Below are 22199 nucleotides of genomic sequence, written 5' to 3'. Positions count from 1 at the left end.
GAAAAGGAGTCAGTAAAGCCATTTATCTGTTGCAGAGATGCAACCACACGTCATCTTCTTTTAGCCCCATGAGGAAGAGGTGGAGGTGGGGGGAGCGTGGGGCAGAGCACGCCTGCTCCCAGAACAGCCAGTGACACCCTGCACAGCCACCTGTACGCACTGTGGCAATGTCCACCCACTAGTCACTTGCTTTGTTGGGTTCATGCCCAGCTGGATATTCAGTGCATTGTTTCATCACAAAAAAAGCACAAGAAGTAGCTAAGGATATTCCTGTGCTAGTGCCTCCAATACGGAGAGGCTTCTTGATCACCTTGCCTCTGTGTGCTTACTTCCATGGGCAGACAGCCTTGTTAATAATAGATGTGGTCTGGTTCTGATCATCTGTAGTCATCGCTGTTCACAACCTAAATATGCTTTAGCCACCCGGAATGCACCTTTAGTGCATGCGCACTCTTAGTGCACTCTAAGGGAGCTTTCATATGACGTCTCATTCCTATTTGATCTTCCACATCCTCATCAGGGAGCCTTTGGCAGCAAAATTTCCCAATGACTGTGTATATGCTGGGCATGCTCATCCAGGATCTGCAGGAGCAGCAGCAGAGGAGCCCTATGGCAGCTCCGTGTCATTAATGTGTGCATTAAGCACACGCATACCAATGACATTCAGGCACTTCTGGAGCTCTAAGTGGTTGACTTGCCATCATATCATTCCTTTAATATAGTCTACATATAAGTGTCATACAGTCCCATATTACTCCCCTGTGTGAATGAAAACAGATGAAGCCCAAATGCTGCAGCAGAGTTTTAAATCTCTTCTTTCACAGCAAATGCATTACACTCCAAGATACCCAGGTGCTGAGCAGAAAATAAGTGTTACTTCCCCTGAAGTTTGGCTCACATATTTTTCATGAGTTCAGTTACAGCTGAACACGTACCATCTCAGAACATGAGACTGCATCAGTCTTGTCAACAGAGAATCAAGAATATGAATCACATTGCCAGCAGACTGGAATTTGTATTAAATGTATCAATAGGGAGTGTGTTCACATCATGTCTGTGCTTGCCAGAAGGCTTGTATTCTCTATGATGAAGTACGATTTTTCCCATCAGTAAGTCAAAAGCTGGAGCCACTCAGCATTAAATCATTTGAGGCCAGACATCTACCAACACATTTAGAGACATGGGCAAACATTTCCAATATACTGTGATAGCTAGCAGATTATTTATTCCTAGTATCTCTTCAAACATGGTGATATAGATAACTGAACTCAAGATTAAGCCAAGGAATACAACCGGCATCTTAAAGCAACAATTTTTGTTTAATATGTACACAAATAAACATATAAACATGAAACAATTTTTTAATGTTTTGTCCCAAAATTCATCTTCAGGTAGCTTCATGGAATTCACAGAACAAGAATCTTGGAATCAAAGAACTTATCTACATCTTTATAGCTAAATAAAATAGCAAGATCAGAGAGAAAAGTTGCATTTGTTATTAAGATGTGTTTTAGATTATTTTAGCTTCAGAACTGATCTACATATGTCACACTGTGCCAAGGTAATGTTTTGTTTTAAAATTTATTGTAGGTTATATGATGATGATGATGACAGAAATATTGAGTCTTTCTTATATCTGGTTTTAATATCTGTTACTGCATCAATTCTCTTGAAAAATGGTTACTGGGGTGTAAGTTGATGTTTGTCTCTAGCTGTGCCCAACTCCCCAGACAAAATTTTCGAGACCTTCAAGGTTAGATGCTTTTGTTTGGCATTTTTTCAGAATTCTTTCCTAGATGGTGTTGAAATGTTTCCTCATGAGGTCCTACTGATTCCGCTGTTGTTAACTCAGAATTCAGGAGACTTGTTGGTAAAATTTAGGTAATGTACAATTTTAACAATTTGGGGGAAGTATACTGAAATGGATGCATGAAAGAAATCCACACTCCTGAAGATCTTTCAGAGTGTCAGCCATGATGTAAAAAAGCATCTGATGAATACAACAGCACTTGAATAAGTTTGCACAGCATCTATAGGGCAACATTTGGATGGAAATTCAAAAAGCCTTTGGTTAGAGTTTCATTGCCTCCAAAGTTCATTATGGAGCTGGATGATAGCATAGATTAAATTAGTCGCTATGACTTAATGGTGGAAAGCACATGCTTTGGTCTGCTGTGTTGGTAAGAAAAGAAAGCAAGAGGGAGTAGTTATGGCCTGCTTAGTTTCACTCAAAGCCTATGCTTTCTTTTGTGCCTGAAAAAGTAAAGCACAAAGTAATGGAAATTTTACCAAGGGCTTGTAAAGATGCCCAGAATTTGCTTTGTTAATGAGATGGCCCTCCAAAGGTCCTCAAGTGGCAACAACAGGAGCACCACATAAGCCCAAGAAAAAGACACAGCTTCTATCGTTTTATTTCAGAGAGGCAAAGTAAAGACGTGGGATACCTCTGCAAGATATTAGGGCCGGTAGCATTTGGAAACTGTATGGCAGATCATGAGGCTCTACCTGGGACCGTGAGAGCATAGACGGACCTGGTGCTGGCACACATAGGACTGAGGAAGTGGGTTTGGGGATAGTTGGAGTTTTGATGTGGTAGCACAAATTACATCAAGCTTTCTTGCTGATTTTCTAAGAGTGTGATTTCCTTTCAGTTCAAATATATATGGATCAGCTAATACGGTAGTAAATAGTTTCTTTGTGACTGCTTTACTTTAAGTAATACGATTCCTATTCCTTTGCAATCCTGTTTTGCTGCATGTATGAATCATCTGTTTCACAATTATGGAAGTTTCCTGTAGATAACCAGGGTATTGAGGATCAAATCCCTACCTTATGAAGACAGAAAATGGCTTGCACTATTTTTTTGTTTTGTTTTGTTTTTTCCCCCCTCTAAGGAATCCAACGCAAACTGGATTTGACTGAAAGAACCGAGTAGCTGGCTAATCTTGCTTTGCCTTTGTCTGCTCATGATACTTTTCAGCCAAGAATAGCTAACATTCACAATCTCTTGATACTTTTATCCTGGCCAAGTGTTTGGGAACTGGACAATACAGCCATGTCTGCATGCCATGTCTACTTCACACAATAAAATCTGCCAGTTCCAACTTGGGTCTGTTGGAATCACATCTGTTGTGATGTCAGACTGTTACACACAGTCTTCCCTGAACAACACAGAGACAGGAGCAGTTTATTTGACCCAATGACCAGTTACCACTGTCAGAACTAAGTGATCAAATTGAAATTGGCAGGACATCAGTTTGGCACCATCCTTAAAATTTGTCAGCATCATTTCATTGCAAGAATAAAGAGAATATTACCCAACACCTCTGGCTTCAGTGTTCACCATTTACAAGTATCGGAACTAGGACTGGCTATGAAAATACAGCAGCAGTTCTGTAAAATAACAGAATTATCAAAATATACTGTAAAGAATGCAAAACATGTTGGGATTTTCCTTTCATTCTGCTAGGGTTTGGGTTTTGGTTTTCTTTTTTTCTGTAATAAATCTATAAAGAACTAATAGTTACATTACATTGATTCTTCTTTTCTGTACTGCAAAACACAAACCAAGAATTTTTAAGAAAGAACCTAATTCCTTTTACTGAACTGTGCCTTTCCAAAGTGGTAAAAAGCCTGAAGAGCAAAAAAAAGGCCCACTAGATAACAAAAAACTATATTGCGGTGCCAGCAGCAACAACACAACCATTCACTTCAAGAGTGTGAAGTTGTATGCTATGTATTTTTCTGCTCAGAAATTATTTGTATGAGTAAACAGAATCTAGGCATTGATGAGGAAGGCTTTCATCTGATAACTGGATTTTCTCATTTGCAGGTGTTTCCAGAGTGCCTCCAGGGACTTGCACGTTCGAGTTCCTGACTCTCCCATATGGATTAAACACCCTGGCCAGACTACAGGGATGTCTCAGTCATTCCTCTTAATGAGGCACTGTAATGCCTATTGGAAATCTAAGTGACAGTGAATTGGAAAAGATATTGTCCAGCTGAAGAATCAAAATACAGTGAAAAACAAGGGCACGAGGTGCTCAAACTACAACTCCCAAGAAAGCTGATGATGAAATTTACAAAGAGAAAAATCTCATTGTATTTTTAAATGTCTTTTTCTTTAAGGAATAAGAAAAGACCTGTAAAGGACACTTTATTAGAAAAAAGAAAGAAAAAAAAAAAAAAGAAAGAGTTATCAAAATGAATTTCCATCATTTGAAAATTAGTTTTGACAGAAAATTGTGGACTGGAACCAAACTCCCCATTGAGTGTGTTTGTCGGGTCAGTGCTGCCCATGGGGCAGGGACAGGCCATGCAGGATAATGACTTACATCTGGAAAATGCAGCCTGGTTCACTTCGCTAGGAAAAAAGCAGGAATACCCATGTTCACATACTTCCTGACAGACTGAAACTAAAAGCATCCATAGCCTGTAGTTTAACACGGCAGTGCAGTAACCTTTATTTTTCTTAACAGTGGGACTGATGTCAGGGGAAAGAAAATGAAAAAAGCAGAAAGCAAGCACTTGAGAAGTAAAAATATCATTGTTTTGAACATTACAGACAGTGGGCATTCACTACTGAACTTAAGATCTGGCATTTCATTCATTACATGATCAAAATATCTGAAATATGGACAGTAATACCACTCTCCGACTTTTATAGAAAACATTGAGCTATTGTTATTTAAGAAATTGAGCTCTACCAAATTATTTATAAAGCCAATAACAAATACATGAGCCATGCAGAATGTAAGTAGCAGAAGTTATACCTTTTAAATATCAGAGGTCGGATCAGGTGGTGTAAAATAGCACAGCTCCACCGCAGTCTCCGAGCAGTGCTGTGACTTACATCAGTTCTGGATCTGGATGAATATTTGCACACAATTTAAATGCCTGTTTTCCTTGCAAATTATAACTTTTGAGGCTTTCAGTGTGTTTTGCTGCAAATCCAGTAGTACAATGACACAGGTGATTCCTCAAAGCATTTCTATTTACATTTCCTTTGAACATTGCATATTCTACTACGTAACTAACTGCAAAGGAAGTAGAAAAAGTAAATGCCCATCACTAACCACTGGATTAAGTCATAAAGGAGAAGCTGAGAGCTAATTTGACTTAAAGTCTTAGAAAATCAATGGCTGAATATAACAAATATCCTATCAATAGTATGGATTGTATCTTGGATGTTCATACCCCAGACAAGGACGCTGACAGTTACAGAATTGCTCTAACAGGGAACATGTTGTGTGGTAGAATTAACAACTATTAATTAAAGAGAAGGGGACAAAAAAACAGCAAGAAAAAATTATCAATTGCAATTATAATATGAAATTACATAAAGACTCTTTCCATTCCTATCTGGCTCTGGTACTGTCTTCATCCACCTTCTTCCTCTTCCTACTTGCTGGAGACCTGTTCTTCTTGCCAGCTGGACTGGGACACTAGCTTTCCCCATCATAAGAACAGCAATATTTGGTTCATACCTCTATCTGGTCTAAATATGCAGGGAATAGAAACCATAGAATAATCAGTCATTATCAGCAGACATTAACCTGAAGTGTAACTATTCATTGTGCAGCAGCACTTCTCACAATCCAATCAGTATTTAGTTTAAATCGATATTTCTTTGAGTACAATTTAAAGACTGTCAACCCCCACCCGCCGCTTTTATAGCTTTTCCACTGAAATTTGAGATTGCTAGCACTCATAAAAATGAAATGTGAAGAGCACTGATGAAACATAGTATAATGTAGGCAGATGACGTGCAAGTATCATGGAGAATCTCTGTGAATGCAGCTCTATTCTCACCTGAAAAAGCCTTGCTGATATTCCTTCCATACTCCTCTGATTAGATTGCAGAAAGGGGAATAAATAGGTACCTGCATAAAACACCCACAAACTAACAAGCAAATGGCATTTTGAGATAAAGATATGCAGATTTATTTTTACCACGAAGAGGAAATAATGGAATTTGAGCCTGAAGGGGTTCTACGCACACTCTGTCAATAAATTGCACACCAAAACAAATAGGTCTGAATACCAAATGAAAATGTATGTTCCTAGCAACCATTTTTATTTAAAGTATGTGGACATTTGTGTATCTATGTGGGGTTTCAGGTAACTGCTTGCACATCACGGAATGCATGGAAGATCAAATCCCACGGTGTGAAGCCACAAACCTGGACCTGCTACTATGCTGCTGACACCTGTGATCCACAATGGCATCTGAAACCAAAGTAGGTGTGCGGTGTCTCAAACACACTGAATTATTTTTTTTTTAATTGTATTAAGCTGCTTGGCATTTTACAAATGTATATAAGGAGTTAATTTAAAATAGGTGTTAATAATAGCTGGCAAAGTGTTTTTCTGACCTTCTTCTGCCTTATCAAGATTTGCCAGACTGTCCCCCAGTTACATCAGAATGACAAACAATTCATGGTTCAATTTAAAAACATATTCAAGTCTAATCATGCCAGACTTCTTTCCAATTATGTTTCAATTTGTTGGACCAGTTAGTTGTAAAATTTTACTGGTTAGAAATCCAGAATCACAAAAGAGAAAGTATTTTAGGACACAAAATATTTCTGATACTTTCATGTATCTTTGCCAGTCTTTACAAGAATTCATTCTGATAACACAGAGGTGATGGAAGCACTGAGTCAGGCTTGCACAACACAGAAACTTTCTGTATATGCTACAGAACTGCACAGAAATATATTTATACAACAAAAGATAATTTTCCAGCTTCCTTATCCATAAAATGAGGGACGGTGGTAAAATATCAGTATGTCTTGTGAACATAGCAAATGTAACAAAACAACAAAAAACATCCAATATTTATGCAGAAGTACTGTTTTCCTCAGGGTCTCTGTCTATGAGTTGAATGCTCCCTGTGATCATTGATTCCTCTTGAGCCGAGGTGTTCTCCAGCTGCTTATTTTTGCAATACGGAATGTGGCCACAAAAATACATGTAAATCCACGGGTTGGTGCAACTATTTAAATTGCCGAGGAGCATGATAATGGTGAATGCCGAACCTAAAATTAAATAGTTAAAGCAATAACAGTAAATAAAACACTCATATAACTAAGTAACATTTTCACAGTCTGCTGCTTTCTGGTGTGCCTGTTCATATATTAAAGTTAATTAAATAGTAGGAAATTCCCATTTATTCAATGCAGTTTGTACTGTTGAAGGTATGAAGCACACTGTATTGTATGCATTTCAGAGTTAAATGGTTCCATATAGCTCTTTTTTGATGTAGCTCTATTACATTTGAAAGCAATTACTAACCTGCTATACAGATACAGATAAATACAGATAGATAGATAGATAGATATAAATGTATGTAGATTAAGACTCAAATTCACACTGGCAGGAAGAATTCTTAAAGATCAGAAGATTTTTTTCTCATCAGACAGAGCTATTATCATATTTTCCCCTTTGGTTTATATCTTTGAGTTCAGAAGTTTGACAAGATTAATCTTGTTTACAACATGACATTCTTTGATACCTCTCTCAGGCATGCTTTTTTGCTTTATAAATGGCTGTTTCACAACTTCTAATTGTTTCATAGTGTATTACAGACATTTCATCAATATGATTTCGATATTCAAAAAAAATGAGATGTCTTATAATATCACTGTCCTACCCAGTAAATAAGAAATATTTATTGTATTACTTTCAACAGTTAATTACTCCTTTTCACCTTAAGAACCAAAAATACTGCTGCTATAATATCTAAAACTTCTAAAAGTCTGAACCCTTGCTGGAGCAGGTGATACTTTTCACTGTTGGTAGTTAATCTTTAAATCATTAACCACTCAAAACACACACATGAAATACACACTTGTATGTGTGTGTTGATCACACAACACATCAAGTTCTGGGTACCTAATTAAATACAGTAGATAATAAATCCAGGAATTCCTTTTTTAATCATGCTCAAATGATCACATGTAACTTTTACAAATATAAAGCAATACAGCAATATGCTAGCCTTATATGAAGTTATGAATGAGGATGGAGAGTATCTTACCTTCAGTCATGACACTGGGGAACCACACAGACCACAGCTGTGCAATGAAGAAAGGTGACCAACAAAGAACATACGCAACAACTGTCACAACTGTCATTTTTACAGTCTTGATCATAGCCTTTGAAATACAGTTCACACTGCTTGCTCGGGATGGCAGGACTTGCTTCTGATTTGTTACTTCATATTCATTCTGGTTTTTCACATATATATTTCTTTTGATTATTTTGCAAATCTTAACCTGGCACATGATAAGGATGGCTGAGGGAATGAAGAATATAACTACAAAAATCCAAGTCACGTATGCCCTTGGGCCCCATGGCTGAATAAATTCACCCCAACATTCAAAGACACCTGGAGATATTTCAGTCTTAGAAAAGATAAATACCTGTGGTAGGCTAAAAATCAGTGATATAGACCAGCTGGTGCAAATGGGGATGTTCCAGAGAGCTCTCTTCTTCTGGAAAGTGACCATAGGGTAGCAAACCGCTTGATATCTGTCCACTGTCATGACCACTATCATATACGTGGAGGCAAACATGCCCAGCAATTGTAGATACTTGATAATTCTGCACAAGAAATCTGGCCCTATGAAAACATCTGTAATATCCCATAAAAGCTGAGGCAGCACTTGAAAAAAGGCTACCACTAAGTCAGCAATGCTGAGGTGAAGCATGAACACATACATCCTAGAAAGCTTCTTTCTTCTTCGCCACAGCACCAGTATGAGAATAAAATTGCCCACAGACGCTGTCAGAAATATGGCCCCCAGCACAGCAATCTCTACTTGAGCTAATCGCTCATCTCTCTCTGGTCTTCCAACAGGATCTGACTGATTTGTCAAAGTCAGGAATCTGTGAGGAGAAGAACTCTCGGTCTGATGTGTGTTATCCTGCATAGGAAATGAAAAATTCTTCATAATGCACAGAAGCTACTTACAGTAACTGCTACTTGTAACTCAGGTTGACAGCTGTGAAGTACTGGCTGGCAAACAAACCAGCCTCAGGTTTCAATCTACCAGAAAATCTCCTCCTGCTTGTGCGAACTAAAGCAGTGGGACCTGGATCCTGATAAAATTCTGTCTCTTGCTGGCATGCAGAAAGGCTTTATATAGGCTCCCAGCAGACAGAGCCTTACGTAACTGCAGAGCCCTCGGGTAGGCTGCAGGGACTGCAGCCAACGGCAGACCGAGCCACGCAACTGGGGGAAACACATAAATAAAAGGCAAACTTCAGAGGCTCAGCGTAATTCAATTACTCACTTCTGTCTTGTAAATAGCTGTGGCCAAAATCATACTTACAATGATCGCACTCAGGAGAGTTCTTGCAAATTTTATTTATTTTTTTTTACGCAGACCAGAAGTACACGCTTCGGCTGAAGAGGGAGGAATTTTTATACGTAGACGGAAAGTTGGGCCCCTGAGCCCAGGGCGCATCATAACTGCAATTCTCTAGGCTCCTGGGGCACAACCACATCCTAAATGCAGCAGAGACAAAGAAATGCATTTTTCCATAGCCTTTTTATTTTTTTTCCCTTTTTTGGAGTCACCTGATTCTAAAAAAAAATAAATTTGAACTGCCATCAAAATAATCATTTTTGTTTCAAGACAGGGTCAAGACTAAGAGGTATTTTCTCAGAAAAATGAAAAATAACACATGTGAAATTAATTACTTTTAATGGGACTGCAAGTCTACTGAGAATTTAATAGAAAAGTAAGTGAAAATTCAGTGAGAAATCCAACTAAGGAAAAGGTCTCTACATGAAACAATTTGCAAGGGTCTCTACTCTACTATAGTGCTAAAGGCTGGGAGGTCATTTTTCAGTACTTAATCCTTTTTGGTTTTGTGGAGTAAGTTGTACCATGATGACAAGTATTTCATTATTCTTACCTTCCAGTATGACTTTCGCATATTGTTAGTGGCAGATAAGAACAGCAATTTTGATTTAATTTCATTTGTTCTCTCTCAGTCTGCCCTCTTAATCACCAAAGAGAGATTTAATAAAATTAATTAATTTTATATGAAAGACAACACATATTTGTATGCAATCTTGTTTGAAGCTAGAGCACTCATATCCTTTTGGTTACAGTTAGAACACTGGTAACTCGAAGTCTTTCTGAAGATGAAACCGATAAGGTTAAATTATGTCCACGCTGCACGTATAGTACATAAAACTGCATGTACACTGACTAATCACTGTGATCATGAATATGTTATAATACCCGCTCAAGAATCTCACAAACAGACTACCATCTCTTTGGCGGTAAATGTTTTCAAGTATCAACAGACAGGGGAAGGGTGAAATTCATAAACAAGATGCTGAGGTAGACTACAACAGCGTATAAAAACAGCATGATCTCTTTCCTCTCCCTCTTTCCCACCATGGGACTGATGTTAATACTTCAAGCAAGGGTAAGACTATGAGAACAGACAACAGACAAGCTGAACAATCTCAGGAAGCTTTGCCACCACCAGCAGACGTAGGTACCCATAATCCAGATCTGGCTCAACGCTGCTGCAGCTGCCTGAGCCTACAATGGCTTTTCTCTAAGAACATGTTGCAAAGAGTATGAATCACAACAACTTAATGTAATTACACCTGATAATTTTTTTTCCTAAATGGAAGCCTGTTTGCAGGAAACTTGCATTCCTGAGGTCGTTTCCTTTTAGTTTACCCCGAACCCCCGTTTGGAATCTATCTCAATTAGTGGGAAACAGCATGGCAAGGCCATAAGGGAACAAACAGGTTTGCTTGCACGCTCACCCTCCCTCCCTCCACCCAGCAACTTGTAGAAGAGTAACTGAATTGTCCACAAAGCATGAATCCCTGGCAATTCTGCTGATGGCAAACACTGTGCTGTAGAGCAGGCTGGCTCATCTCCAGTTCTGCCTTCAGAGGGAGACAAAATTTCAGGTGTGTGCTCCAAAATCATTTATCTTGACTATCCTCACTCCATGAGTGAACAAAAAGATAGGTGGGATCTTTATTCTTCTAGCAGGATACAGAGTAAACATGTACATCTAGGCAGAGCTGGGACTAAGTGAGTTGAAAGAGGAACATATTAAACAGAAAACTGAGCCCAGGGTCAGGCAAGGAAGATAAAAGTAAATTTATATTTCATGATCTGAAAGATTATATATGAACTATATGTAAAAGGACCAAAATACACAACACAAGTCACTTCTGGGGTACTGTTGGAAGACTAACCAGAATTTAGTACCAGAAGCATACGTTTGTAAAATTTTCGCAAGGCATGATGTATGGGTAGACATATTATTTCAGGCAAAGGTGTTTTATCACCTACACCTAGAACAGTTCAACAAGATCCCTGGGAACATGCAACTCTTCCTAGGCCTACACATGTACCCACAACAGTGTCTGAGCAGCAGACACGCTATAATAGGTGTCACGCTCAGCGAGTGGACACAGGTTAAAGGGAAGCACACTGTGTAATGACTGGCCTTTGCCATGTTTATAAAAAGGGAGGTGGGCCTCCTTGCAGAAGTTGTCCTAGTGATGTAAGATTCTACTCCACCTTGCATATAATAAGTTCAATATATGTTATTGGTTTCATACCTTTGAATTGCACCCTTTCCATCTTTTTCATCCACATTAGCAGACATTCAGGACAATGTTATATTGAAACTGAATCCACTCTGGGAATGTAACTCACTCAGAAAAGAAAAACAGGGTTACAGATGAAAATATTTAAAGAGTCTTAGCTGTTCTTTTACTCCAGTCATGTCCTTTTCCTGTTCCCCAGCTTTGCTTCATTCCAAACCATATCTGTCCAAGTTAAATCCTTTTCCTAAATTATTTACTTTCAATAGTGTGTGAAGGCACATTCTAATTAACTTCTGCTTAATTTCTCAGTGTGGGTTCTCATCTAAAGCTTGTTGGTTAGCTAATAGGGAGGGATTCAGCTCACAGATTAACACTTACATTTAGATGTCTGCTTAGAGTTACAGAATCACACAGCTGCTCAAGGCAGGGACAACACTGAATCCAGACCAGTTGACTTAGGGTTTGTCCAGTCAGGTTTTGAAAACCTCCAAGAGCTTAGGCCCCAAAACCTCCCTGGGTAACCGGTTGCAAACTCTTACTTATTTTCACTGTGAAAAAGCTTTCCTTACGTGCCAACACACCCTCCCCTGATTCTGACCACCTTCTCTCATTCTTCTGCCATGACCACTAGTGCAAGAGCCTGGCTTGGACCTCATGCCAGCCTTCCTGTAGGTACCAGGGGCACTGCTAGGCACCCTGAAGCCATTGCTCCTCTAGGCTGAGCAAGCTGTATTATTGGAAGCACTGCAGAAAATGTGGTATTCGAGAAGTTGGTGATCTTGAACAGGACATGTCTGCTGTACTGAGCCTTGTACTTAAAGTCTGTTCTGGCACTGGTGGATATTATGACAGAGATGACGTCTCAGCTTCTCAGGAGAGGATATGTGATTTTTTGCTACACAAAATAAAAGGCCACTGTGGGAGGAAGGAGGAACCCCTCTACAGATGGCATCTGTGCAGTGTGCTGGAGGAATAGCCATCTGATGTCTGTCTGATGCTGCACAAAAGCAGGGTTCCCACCATGGGAAGGGACCTAATATCTCCTCATTGCCTATAATTTTGGTTTTACCCTATGTTACGAAAACCACTATTTTACCACACCCTTTACTGCTGCACCGCCCTGGTGCAGAGCACAAGCCCAGCTCACTCAGCCTCCCCCTCCAGGTTACACCTTTCAGCCTTCGGGTCATCTTCACAGGCTGTGCTGGGCTTGCTCAAGCTCATCAACACCTTTCCTGTGCAGGGGCTCCACAACCAGAGGCAGCATTCCAGATGTGGTATAACAAGTGCTGAGTAGAGGGGGATAACCATTTCCCTCAAACTATGGATTATGTGTGTGTCAATGCCTATCACATCCAAAGGGAATCGAGGCTTCAGTTCTGTGCCTAAATGTAGGTACTGAGTACTGTTTGAGTTGCCCTAGGGCAATGCTGAGATCACCTGCCAACACCGATAAGAATATGGTTTCATCAACTCCATAGCTGCCCTTAAAGCACTTACAGGCTGCTATTAGATTGTAGATGCTTTTTGCCAAGCCAGGCAAGGAATATAAGCTGCAGCAGAAATACGTGCATTTTAGTGTTAAACCCTGCCCCGCAACTTCTAAAAACCAGCAGCTGTTTCATCTCATGACAGACATTACTTATTAAATACAACTTGTGAAGATAATAGGTTTGCACTCTTATACTCTGGAATGCATAAACAAGTTCTAAAAAGTTCCTATTTAAGAAAAGATCAAGTGTAAAATACTGCTGTCTGCTTTGATTGAAGAAACCCAGGTCTGCCTCTTTTTCTCTGTGAGATTCTGTATACCTGAAGAGCTAGTAGATTATTGCTACTGCACTTGACTAGTCACAAAACCCAATTAATTAAGAAAAGCAAATTTTCACATGATTGGTTATGTCTCTAGAGGATTTCAGAGAAATGAAAAATTATCTCCTTAGTGCTGTTGTGATTCTCTTTCTTTTCAAACATTAAAATGTAAAACCCAGCTGCCATAGAACTTACATGGTGGAAAGGACTAGAGTGTGCAGTAAAAGATTCAGTGAACAAGAAGGTGGTGGAAACATTTACTTGATATATTTATATAGTAATATATTCTAGGGTAGATTAAAAGAGTTAACATAGTATTGCATTGAAATTACCCTAGTGATAAAGAATACATTTGAGGAGATGTATTAAGTAACGTAAATACAAAGCATGTAGCATGAAATGTAATGAGAACGCCTTTTGGAAGTAGTGTAATAGCTAGCAAATGGATTCTTTCATATGGGAGATTAGCCAAGGTTCCACAAGTTCTGTTCAAGGATTTACCCTGTAGCATGGATGCATTTACAGCAAGGTAGTTTCATATTTTTCAGTATTAAAATACTGCTTATTTCCAGAATGCAGTGGATAAACTACTTCACTGTAAATCATCTTTACTGGACTAAAATTATGCATTACTTTTTTCTGCTGTACCGATACAACCTCCTACAGTTCTAATTTCTCAAAAAAACAAAAAAAAAAAAATCCACCGCTAATTCAATAGTTCAGTTAACATAAACAGTTCTTTGGATCAGGTTTAATGATTCACTCCAACCCTATATAGTTAGAGTTGCTAGGGAGGGTCTATGGAACTAAAACAGCCTCAAATGCAACAGCTAAAGCCAATGGGCTGATAAAAATAGAGAGAAATGTGTTGCAGACAGCATATATACAATCATGCTATGTAGGCAGCTACTAATGCTGTTGTCATGACACAAGAAGACACAAAATTATGAACAATGTCAGTAACTCCATTCCTCAGAAGGAGTTGAACTTTGGTTTGGACAAAAATATTTGTGGGCAGAAAGGAGAACTTTTAGGGAAGCCAAAAAACTACTAGAAAATGTCAGGACAACCCCAAATCTCTTCCATTTCCAGCCCACCCGCACTATAAACTTCCCCTAACTTTTCAAATTAACATTATAATGAACATGGGACAACATTCTGTCCTGCTAATCCTGTTTGTATACCAAAAGTGGAATTTAAACCCTTCAAATTTAGCTTTTAGTTGTGTCCATGCCTGGTTTGTGTATGTGTATATGTGTGTGCAAACACTGCTCCACTGCACACACACAATCTTGACGCCTTCCACTTTCCATGAAACTATGTTCACTTCTCAGATGAGTAAATTCACTGTGTATTTAAAGGGAGGGGATGTTACTTTAGGAAGATTAAAAGCTACATAACAACAAATCCAGCTTTCTAGCCTTAAAATGTAGAACTACAACACATCAAACTACTATAATTACTGTTAGGCAATATTTTGGAACAAGACTCTCCTAAATTAAGTGCATCCTTTAATAGGAATTAGCCACAGGCATTAAAGCCAGAGAAAAAACAACGGGTATGGGCCCCCTGTGACTCGTAACTAGGCATGTTCCAGATACTCACCATAAAACAGTAACACTAACTACGTACATTACTACGCACCTCTTTTTAATCCCCAAGGAAATTATGTCTGAAAAAATAACTTTTAACCTGTTTCAGTAAAAGTTTTATTATTTACCAGTGCTGACCTCACTCTTGGGGTATGTTTCTGATTTCATAGACATTACTGACAGCAGTGACTTGAGAGTCCCACTTGGCCCAAAGCCTAGAATTGGTTTGCTTAATTGATGTACTTGAATTATGGTGGTAGGGTTATCTTCCACAGTTTGTAAACCATTCTTTAAATAACGGCTTTCCCCCACTGCTGCTGTAAAATTTTGTGCAACTTAATAGTGTTTACCTGTACAGTACTGAGCTTTTACTGGTACTTCTACAACTTTCATCAGGCTACTTTAAGCTGAGATAGATAAATCATTACAAATCAGGTACATAGGCTTCTGCCAAAAAATATCTTTCTCATTTGCGGCACTCCAGACAGTCTGTGCTCTCTACTAGGACACTCAATGGCCTGCCAGCTCATCAAACACCAGGGCCACAGAAAAAACCTGACAGATAAGGAGCCTCACCAAGGCTGGTCAAAGCAAAGAAAAAAGGAGAAATAATGTGTAACTTCAGGAGAAGGAACTGTGATAGACTGGTTTTGAAGAAGAATGACAAAGTATTTTTTCCACAGATGGGAAGTTATAAGCAGCATTTTTTAATAAAGGGAAAAATGCTAAGATGGAACCTAGTATAACACCTCAAGGTCTGGTGCAAAGGTCAGACATATTTCAATGCTTTAATTAAAAGACAAAGTAAATAGCAAAGACTCCGTTTCTCCAACAATACTGAATAAGCAATTGCAAACAATGTGGATAGTGAATTAATTCCAGTTGACCTAAAGAGACTGTGAGTTTTGACCTCCTTCCATTTATACCAAGACTTTTGGTACTTGCGCAATCATACTCTCAGTACAGAGGCTGCAGTAACAAAATTCACATCTATCAGTTCTTGAGTGCTGAAAGTCAACAGAATGGCTATTATAGTAATCACAGGGGGCTGAAAAGGAATTGTAATATGACCCCTAGCATGAGTCTGAATTTCAAATTCAATGTAATCACCTGCATTATTCAGAACTACTTTATAATTATTTGATTAGTACACTCCTGGTTTTAGCAGTTAGATTTCTAGAATGCACAAAAGCGCTGATCAAGGCCAGTGACCATTGCCTATGAACTGTGGAGGGACAGGACGCTAAAGCCAGCTGTGTAAAGGACCTGGGGCACCAATTCCCTGAGCAGAACGCAAACCCCTGATTTAGGGATCCAGAACCATGATTCAGGGACCCAAGCACCTTTAAATTTTATGGGAAGCAGCAAACTGCCTGGATTTAGCAGAGCAGGAAAACAAACAGAGGAAGGCACAGCTAAATCCCAGATCCAGATTCTAATCTAGAGTCTTAAATCTGAATCAGAGCCAGGTACCTTTACCCATTCAAATGCAGAGCCTGTAACTCCAAAGGCGTCCTACAACCACTCCTTCAATGAACAGGCTGGGACTTGTCCAGTTGTTTCAAATGGGGTGAGGAAATGGAGGTCCCTGGTTGGGGAGAGGACAAACAGCAGGAATAGGAAAGAGGAACAGGAACAAAGTCATTGACAGTATCTAGTGTAATGCTATTTTCAATGGAATATTGGCCCAAGTGATACAAGAAAATGGAGTCAGTGCAATTTTCAGCCTGAGAAGGTTTAAATACACATTTCTGACTCCCTAAGAGAATTTCATGTTCACCAACTTATTGGCAAGGCAGAACACAAAATGCTTTCTCCTTCTGTTGAAACTAGGTGACTACGCACAAAAGAATGGAAGATTCATGGAACCAAGAAGAAACCCTGCAAAAAGGGATGTAGTTCTGTGTCCTTGTGGCTAAAGGACTCCCATGGGAAGGGGAATGCCTCAGTCTGGTGTTTGCCTCTATATGCACATTTTATACCAAAAGCTGTTACATGATGAGAATAACCTGAGGAACAAAGATCAAAAGCTACGGCCATCTTTGTAGATTACTTCCTAACCGTGAGGCAGGAAAGTCATACTTACTTTTGCACTTGCCCTTCTGTTCCAGTCCATTAACTTTTACTCATTTGGAACAACCTCAACAGAAAAAACACCACGGGAATAACTTGGGTCTTTCCCACTTACAGTTCGTAAGGCTGCCAGCACTGCTCAGTGAGGCACTGAGGGTAGCCAGACTGGCTTGGTGTCTGCACAACCACAGGAGCAGCACAGAGAGGAAAAGATCAGGTGGGACTTGGTGGGATCTGTTACAGTTCTAGTACTGTACTTGCACATCATGGTTTAATATCAATGAAAACTCTGCTGGTTATCAGTCCCATAGATGCACTACACATTTATAAATAATAGGCAATGCAAAGCAGGTTTTTGTACAGTAACCCCAGACTGTCTTGTTAACTAACAGCACCCTGTGCAGGCACAGCGCAGACAGTACTTCATATCCTACAAGCAGTCACATTAGTGTGGTGTTACAGCTAGATGAACTGGCATTTTAATGTGTGATTCTGTGTGGATGTACCCTCGGGGATTCTGACCCTCCTGCCACACTTATTTAGGAAGATGTATCCAGGAGAGGAACAGGCTAACAACCCAAAATTTTCACTGGCTGCTAGGTGGACTATGTAATATTTAGTACAATTTATAATATTCTATGAAAATGAGTTGCCTCCTTAGTGCACGTGTTACCTCTATATTATTTTCCAAAATTCAGTGACAACAAGGAGCAAAGCAGCCTAATTACTTTAGGTAACTAATGTAAGACAAAGATACTACGCAGTTGCAATGCAAATCTTGTATTGCCTGCTTGTTGGATTTATGGAAGGCAATTTCACAGCCATGCAAGCACCCAGAAAGGGCAGTTTTCTTTGAAAGTTTCTCTTCTATCTATCTGAGCTGTTTAAGCCTTTCTAAGGCTTCAAGAATTTTTAGTTCTTCTTTGACAAGAGCAAAATATTGAAGGGAAGTAGCAGAAGAGATAAAAAAGCAATAAGAAAATAATACAGAAATGTTCCACTTGATTATTTGCAGTATTTGTGCCAAAACTCACAGCTAAATGAAAGACTGCAGCAGAGAGTATCCATGCTATCATAAGCATGATATTTTCTGTCTGTGTCCACTGGTGTTCATTCTTATAATTTTGAGAACTCTCAGTGAATCTTCATTCAAGATGCAAATTAATTCTTCAATACTCTATCTCTGAAAAATAGGAAATGTTTTCCCATTTTTGTCTGCCATCTAGTGTTAAGAGGCAGAATACCTATGTTCTGTATTTGTAAAGCTTAAAATACAGCTTCTGCCTATGTCATACCATATTGATGGAAATAGAAAACAGCATTTTCCCTAAGGCTTAATTGAAGATGTTAGATTTAAGCAATTATCTTAGATACCATTATTAGCAGAATACTACCCTACTAATGTATGTTAATTTGTCATCGTGCTTTGAAATACTTGCATTTTTTTAATTTGTTTGAGTCTCTTAAGTGACAGTGCGGTTTCCAGGACACCATCCATAATCAATATTGCAAGTAAAAATAAAACCACTGCCTAAGTATACTCAAATGCTGTTCATATAATATCTTTGATTCAAATGTAAAATTAAAGTATATACAAAACTGTTTTCACAGGATTAATATCCCGCCCCTGGAAGTTGTTCTGTTCAGGTTTAACTCATCTAAGCTGAAGTCACTGGATTCTGCAACCGGAATACCAATAAAGAGTAAGAAAATTTTGCATGGAGTTCCAGACTTAATTAATTTCAGTGTGTTTCTGCCACATTTTATAGTGAAGGAGAGTATAAGAAAATGTAAAATTTTCATATTTCATAGATCAAAAGAGAGAACCCTAGAAAGACAAATTTTTGGAACGATTATTTTTGGTAAATATCCATTTTTTTAATCAAACTGCCTCATAACACATTATGACTTGTCTCCAAGTAGCAGTCCAAGACAAACATACAAATGTGAATATTAGAAATAATTAATGGCATCTAAAAGTATAGCATACATATAAATGAACACAGTTAACTCACTTGTAGTATAGACATCACAATACTTTGGCTGTAACATGACAAAAATCACATGTACCAAGGAACTCGCTTTCATTAAAGTAGGAAGATTTACCACAATTTTTCATCTATAATTTGATTTACAAAAGTTTGCATCTTACCTACAAAAACATGTATGAACATGTGCATTGAGGGAACGTTTTGAAAGCCTTGGATTTTTTTAATTAATTCACAGATATAGCACTCATTTAAATCAAAGTACATTCAGTGTTGTGCTAAACTGGAAACTATCATGTTTTGAGGGACCATTCTGACAGGGCTTGAGTGCTGGGTACGCAACCTAATAGAGATCAGCAAAAAAAGCACCAATAATCACAACAAATTCTTGGTTGAGGCTTCCACGCAAAGTATTCAAATGGAAGTATTTTAAAAACAGCTAATGTACATACTACTATTATTAAAATATATTTCAAAATGTGAAAATGCTATCGTTTCCATGCTATGTAGAAACTACTGTGATTGGAGTTAGCCACTCTGAATACTGCAGGTGGATTCATCTTTCTTATCTAAAAAGTAGGTGTCTAGTCAAATGCAATGAATCAACTCACCTTTGACTATTAAGAGAGCTTACAAAATTAGCTTAGTTGAAGTGTCTATCTTTCAAATAAATAAATTTTAGATCATTTCTTCTTAATGTCATGACCATAGTAAAGACAAGGCTAAATTGGCAAAATGTTTGAGAATGTGTGGATGCAGAACTTGTGCCTAGAAACACATATATTTATCTTTTTTTTGTCCAGCGTTTTTTTAGTTCTGTCAGAGAGCTGTGTGGCTGTTTTGAGAAGCTGATGAATCATGGGCCTCTGAACATGTCAGATCAGACAGGTCGGTTCATCCCTGTGGAGAGCCATGTGGCAAGAACGCACGGTTTTGTGAGTAGACCTGAAATATGAAATCCTTAAATCTTTTCCTTAGCAAAGGTATGAATTGACATACCATTACACATATACCAGTGGTGAGACAAAAAACGAAGCAGGCACAGAACAGAATTTTAGAAGGAGAGAGTGTGACTGTTTAGGAAGGAGCTATGTGCAGCTAAAAGGGATCAGTTGCCACCTACCTCCAACACCCTATTTGTCAAAGAGAGGCAGGATGTGTCCTGGCAGCATGAAGCTTAACGTGGCCAACCTTCTTACTGAAGTTGTAGGTCTTGTCTTGTCTAAAACTTTGTTGTCCTAAGAATGCAAGTTAGCATATTTAGAGCCAGCTCAGACTGTGGCTTCAGATGAGCCATTGCTTCTGAAGTCATCTGATGAGGTCCAATTCAGTTCACCACATTGGCAAGCAAACAGGAGTCCTGGGGTTTGCACAAGGGTAGACACAGCTGGGGAAGCTGCTTAAGCTAATGCTGATACAGGCTAAAACGTGATCCGTGCTGTCATGCTTTCGTAACAGTAAGCAGCCTTTACCCAGAGAAACTCATACAACAGGCAGCAAAACCTCCCAGCTTAGCGGCATCTGGCACCTAGGGCAGAGGCCACTACTGTTTGAGCTATTTGGTTTAAAAATTATCTTAACCATATACAATGAAACCCCACGATAAATTAAAGAATAGCACACAAGTCTTAAAAACAGTTGCCAGGTGTAAACCATCACCAGATAATACAACCAGGTATGAAGACACCTACAGACAAGGCAGGCAGACCATACCTGCAGAACAGGCCACTGCAATCCAGAATTAACGGCAACTCTGAAAGCATTTAGGAGGGAACAGATGAGCACCTGGGGGTGAACTGCCACTATCCTGCACAAAAGGATCCTAGATAACACATGACTCATGAGCTACTTGTGGCTCCTGAATATTTTACTGAGGAAGTGATACTGGAACACTGCCTCTAAGTCCTGTCTTTATACTCTCGTAAAAGCACAAAAATTTCATTGCATTGAGTTTACATGACAAGGTTTTGGTAGTGGGGAGGCTATAGAGGCAGCTTCTGTGAGATGATGCCAGAAACTTCCCCCGTGTTGGACGGAGCCAGTTCCAACTGGCTCCAAGACGAACCTGCCACTGGCCAAATCTGAGCCCATCAGCGATGGTGGTAGTGCCCCTGTCACAACATTCTTAAGGAAGGGTAAATGTTGCACAACTGCAGCCGGAGAGAGGCGTGAGGCTGTGTGAGCGGAGCACCCCTGCAGCCCCCCAGGCCGGTGCAGGCGGAGGGGCAGGGGGGGCTCCAGGCCCGGAGCAGAGGTTCCCCGGCAGCCCCTGGGGAAGCCCCTGGTGAGGCAGGCTGTGCCCCTCAGCCCATGGAGGGTAACGGTGGGGCAGATCCCCACCTGCAGCCCCTGGGGACCCCCCACCGCAGCAGGGGGTGCCTGAAGGGGGCTGTGACCCCGTGGGCAGCCCGTGCTGGGGCAGGGTCCTGGCAGGGCCTGTGTCCCCGTGGGGAGAGGAGCCCGGGCTGGGGCAGGTTTGCTGGCCGGGCTGGTGACCCCACGGGGGACCCAGGCTGGAGCCGTCTGTGCCTGAAGGGCTGCGCCCCGTGGGGGGGACCCCGGGCTGGAGCCGGGCAGAGTGTGAGGAGCCTCCCCCTGAGGGGGAAGGGGCGGCAGGGACAGGTGTGAGGGGCTGGGCGCAGCCCCCAGGCCCCGTCCCTGCTGCTGGCGGGGGGAGGTGGGGAAGCTGGGGGTGAAGTTGAGCCTGGGACAAAGTGAGGGGTGGGGTCAAAGGGTGTTTTTAGATTTCTCACTATCCTGCTCTGTTATTAGTTGGGAATACATTTTAATTGCCATAAGATGAGTTTGTTTTGCCCATGATAGTACCTGGTAAGTGATCTCCCTGTCCTTATCTCAATCCTTGGGCTTTCTATTGTTATTTTCTCCTCTTGTCCCATTGATGGAGGGAGAGCGACAAGAGTGGCTTGGCTGGCACCTGGCATCCAGCCAGAGTCAACCCACCACATTAACAGGAGGCAAAAAAGGAACTACAAATTATTCAATTAATATTCATAAAATACTCAAGGGCTGAAAAATATCTTGCATCAGGAGATATGGAAAGTTCAATCTGTTTAAGTTATAAAAACCACAGTATAATGATTAGAATACACAATGGATATAAATTTTCCCTTG

General features: G+C 39.9%; 1 protein-coding gene across 2 annotated transcripts; it reads right to left on the bottom strand.

Moving 5' to 3' along the window:
• Window positions 1-1381: 1381 nt before the first annotated feature.
• LOC101916109 (arg8-vasotocin receptor-like) lies at window positions 1382-10765 on the bottom strand. 2 transcript variants are annotated; one of them, XR_003556474.2, is made up of 3 exons: window positions 8042-10765; window positions 5812-7040; window positions 1382-5497 (listed from the first exon to the last, which is right to left on the bottom strand). XR_003556474.2 is itself a non-coding variant. In XM_005242101.3 (2 exons), the coding sequence occupies exons 1-2, from the start codon at window positions 8955-8957 to the stop codon at window positions 6841-6843; spliced, it is 1116 nt and encodes a 371-aa protein (XP_005242158.1). In that variant the 5' UTR covers window positions 8958-10765; the 3' UTR covers window positions 1382-6840. The 2 variants fall into 2 exon arrangements, 1 of the variants encoding a protein (XP_005242158.1); XM_005242101.3 differs by having other exon boundaries at window positions 1382-7040.
• Window positions 10766-22199: the final 11434 nt, after the last annotated feature.

This window comes from Falco peregrinus, chromosome 6 (assembly GCF_023634155.1).
Source record: "Falco peregrinus isolate bFalPer1 chromosome 6, bFalPer1.pri, whole genome shotgun sequence".
NCBI classification, from domain to species: domain Eukaryota; kingdom Metazoa; phylum Chordata; class Aves; order Falconiformes; family Falconidae; genus Falco; species Falco peregrinus.
This window is presented reverse-complemented; position numbering and strand designations above follow the sequence as displayed.

What these genes read in the sequence shown, in the direction of transcription:
- LOC101916109 (XM_005242101.3), bottom strand. Translation starts at nt 8,957, where the DNA reads ATGAAGAATTTTTCATTTCCTATGCAGGATAACACACATCAGACCGAG. An exon ending in CCCCAGTGTCATGACTGAAG is followed by an intron (nt 7,041 to 8,041) that starts GTAAGATACTCT and finishes ATTTAATTTTAG; the next exon opens with GTTCGGCATTCACCATTATC.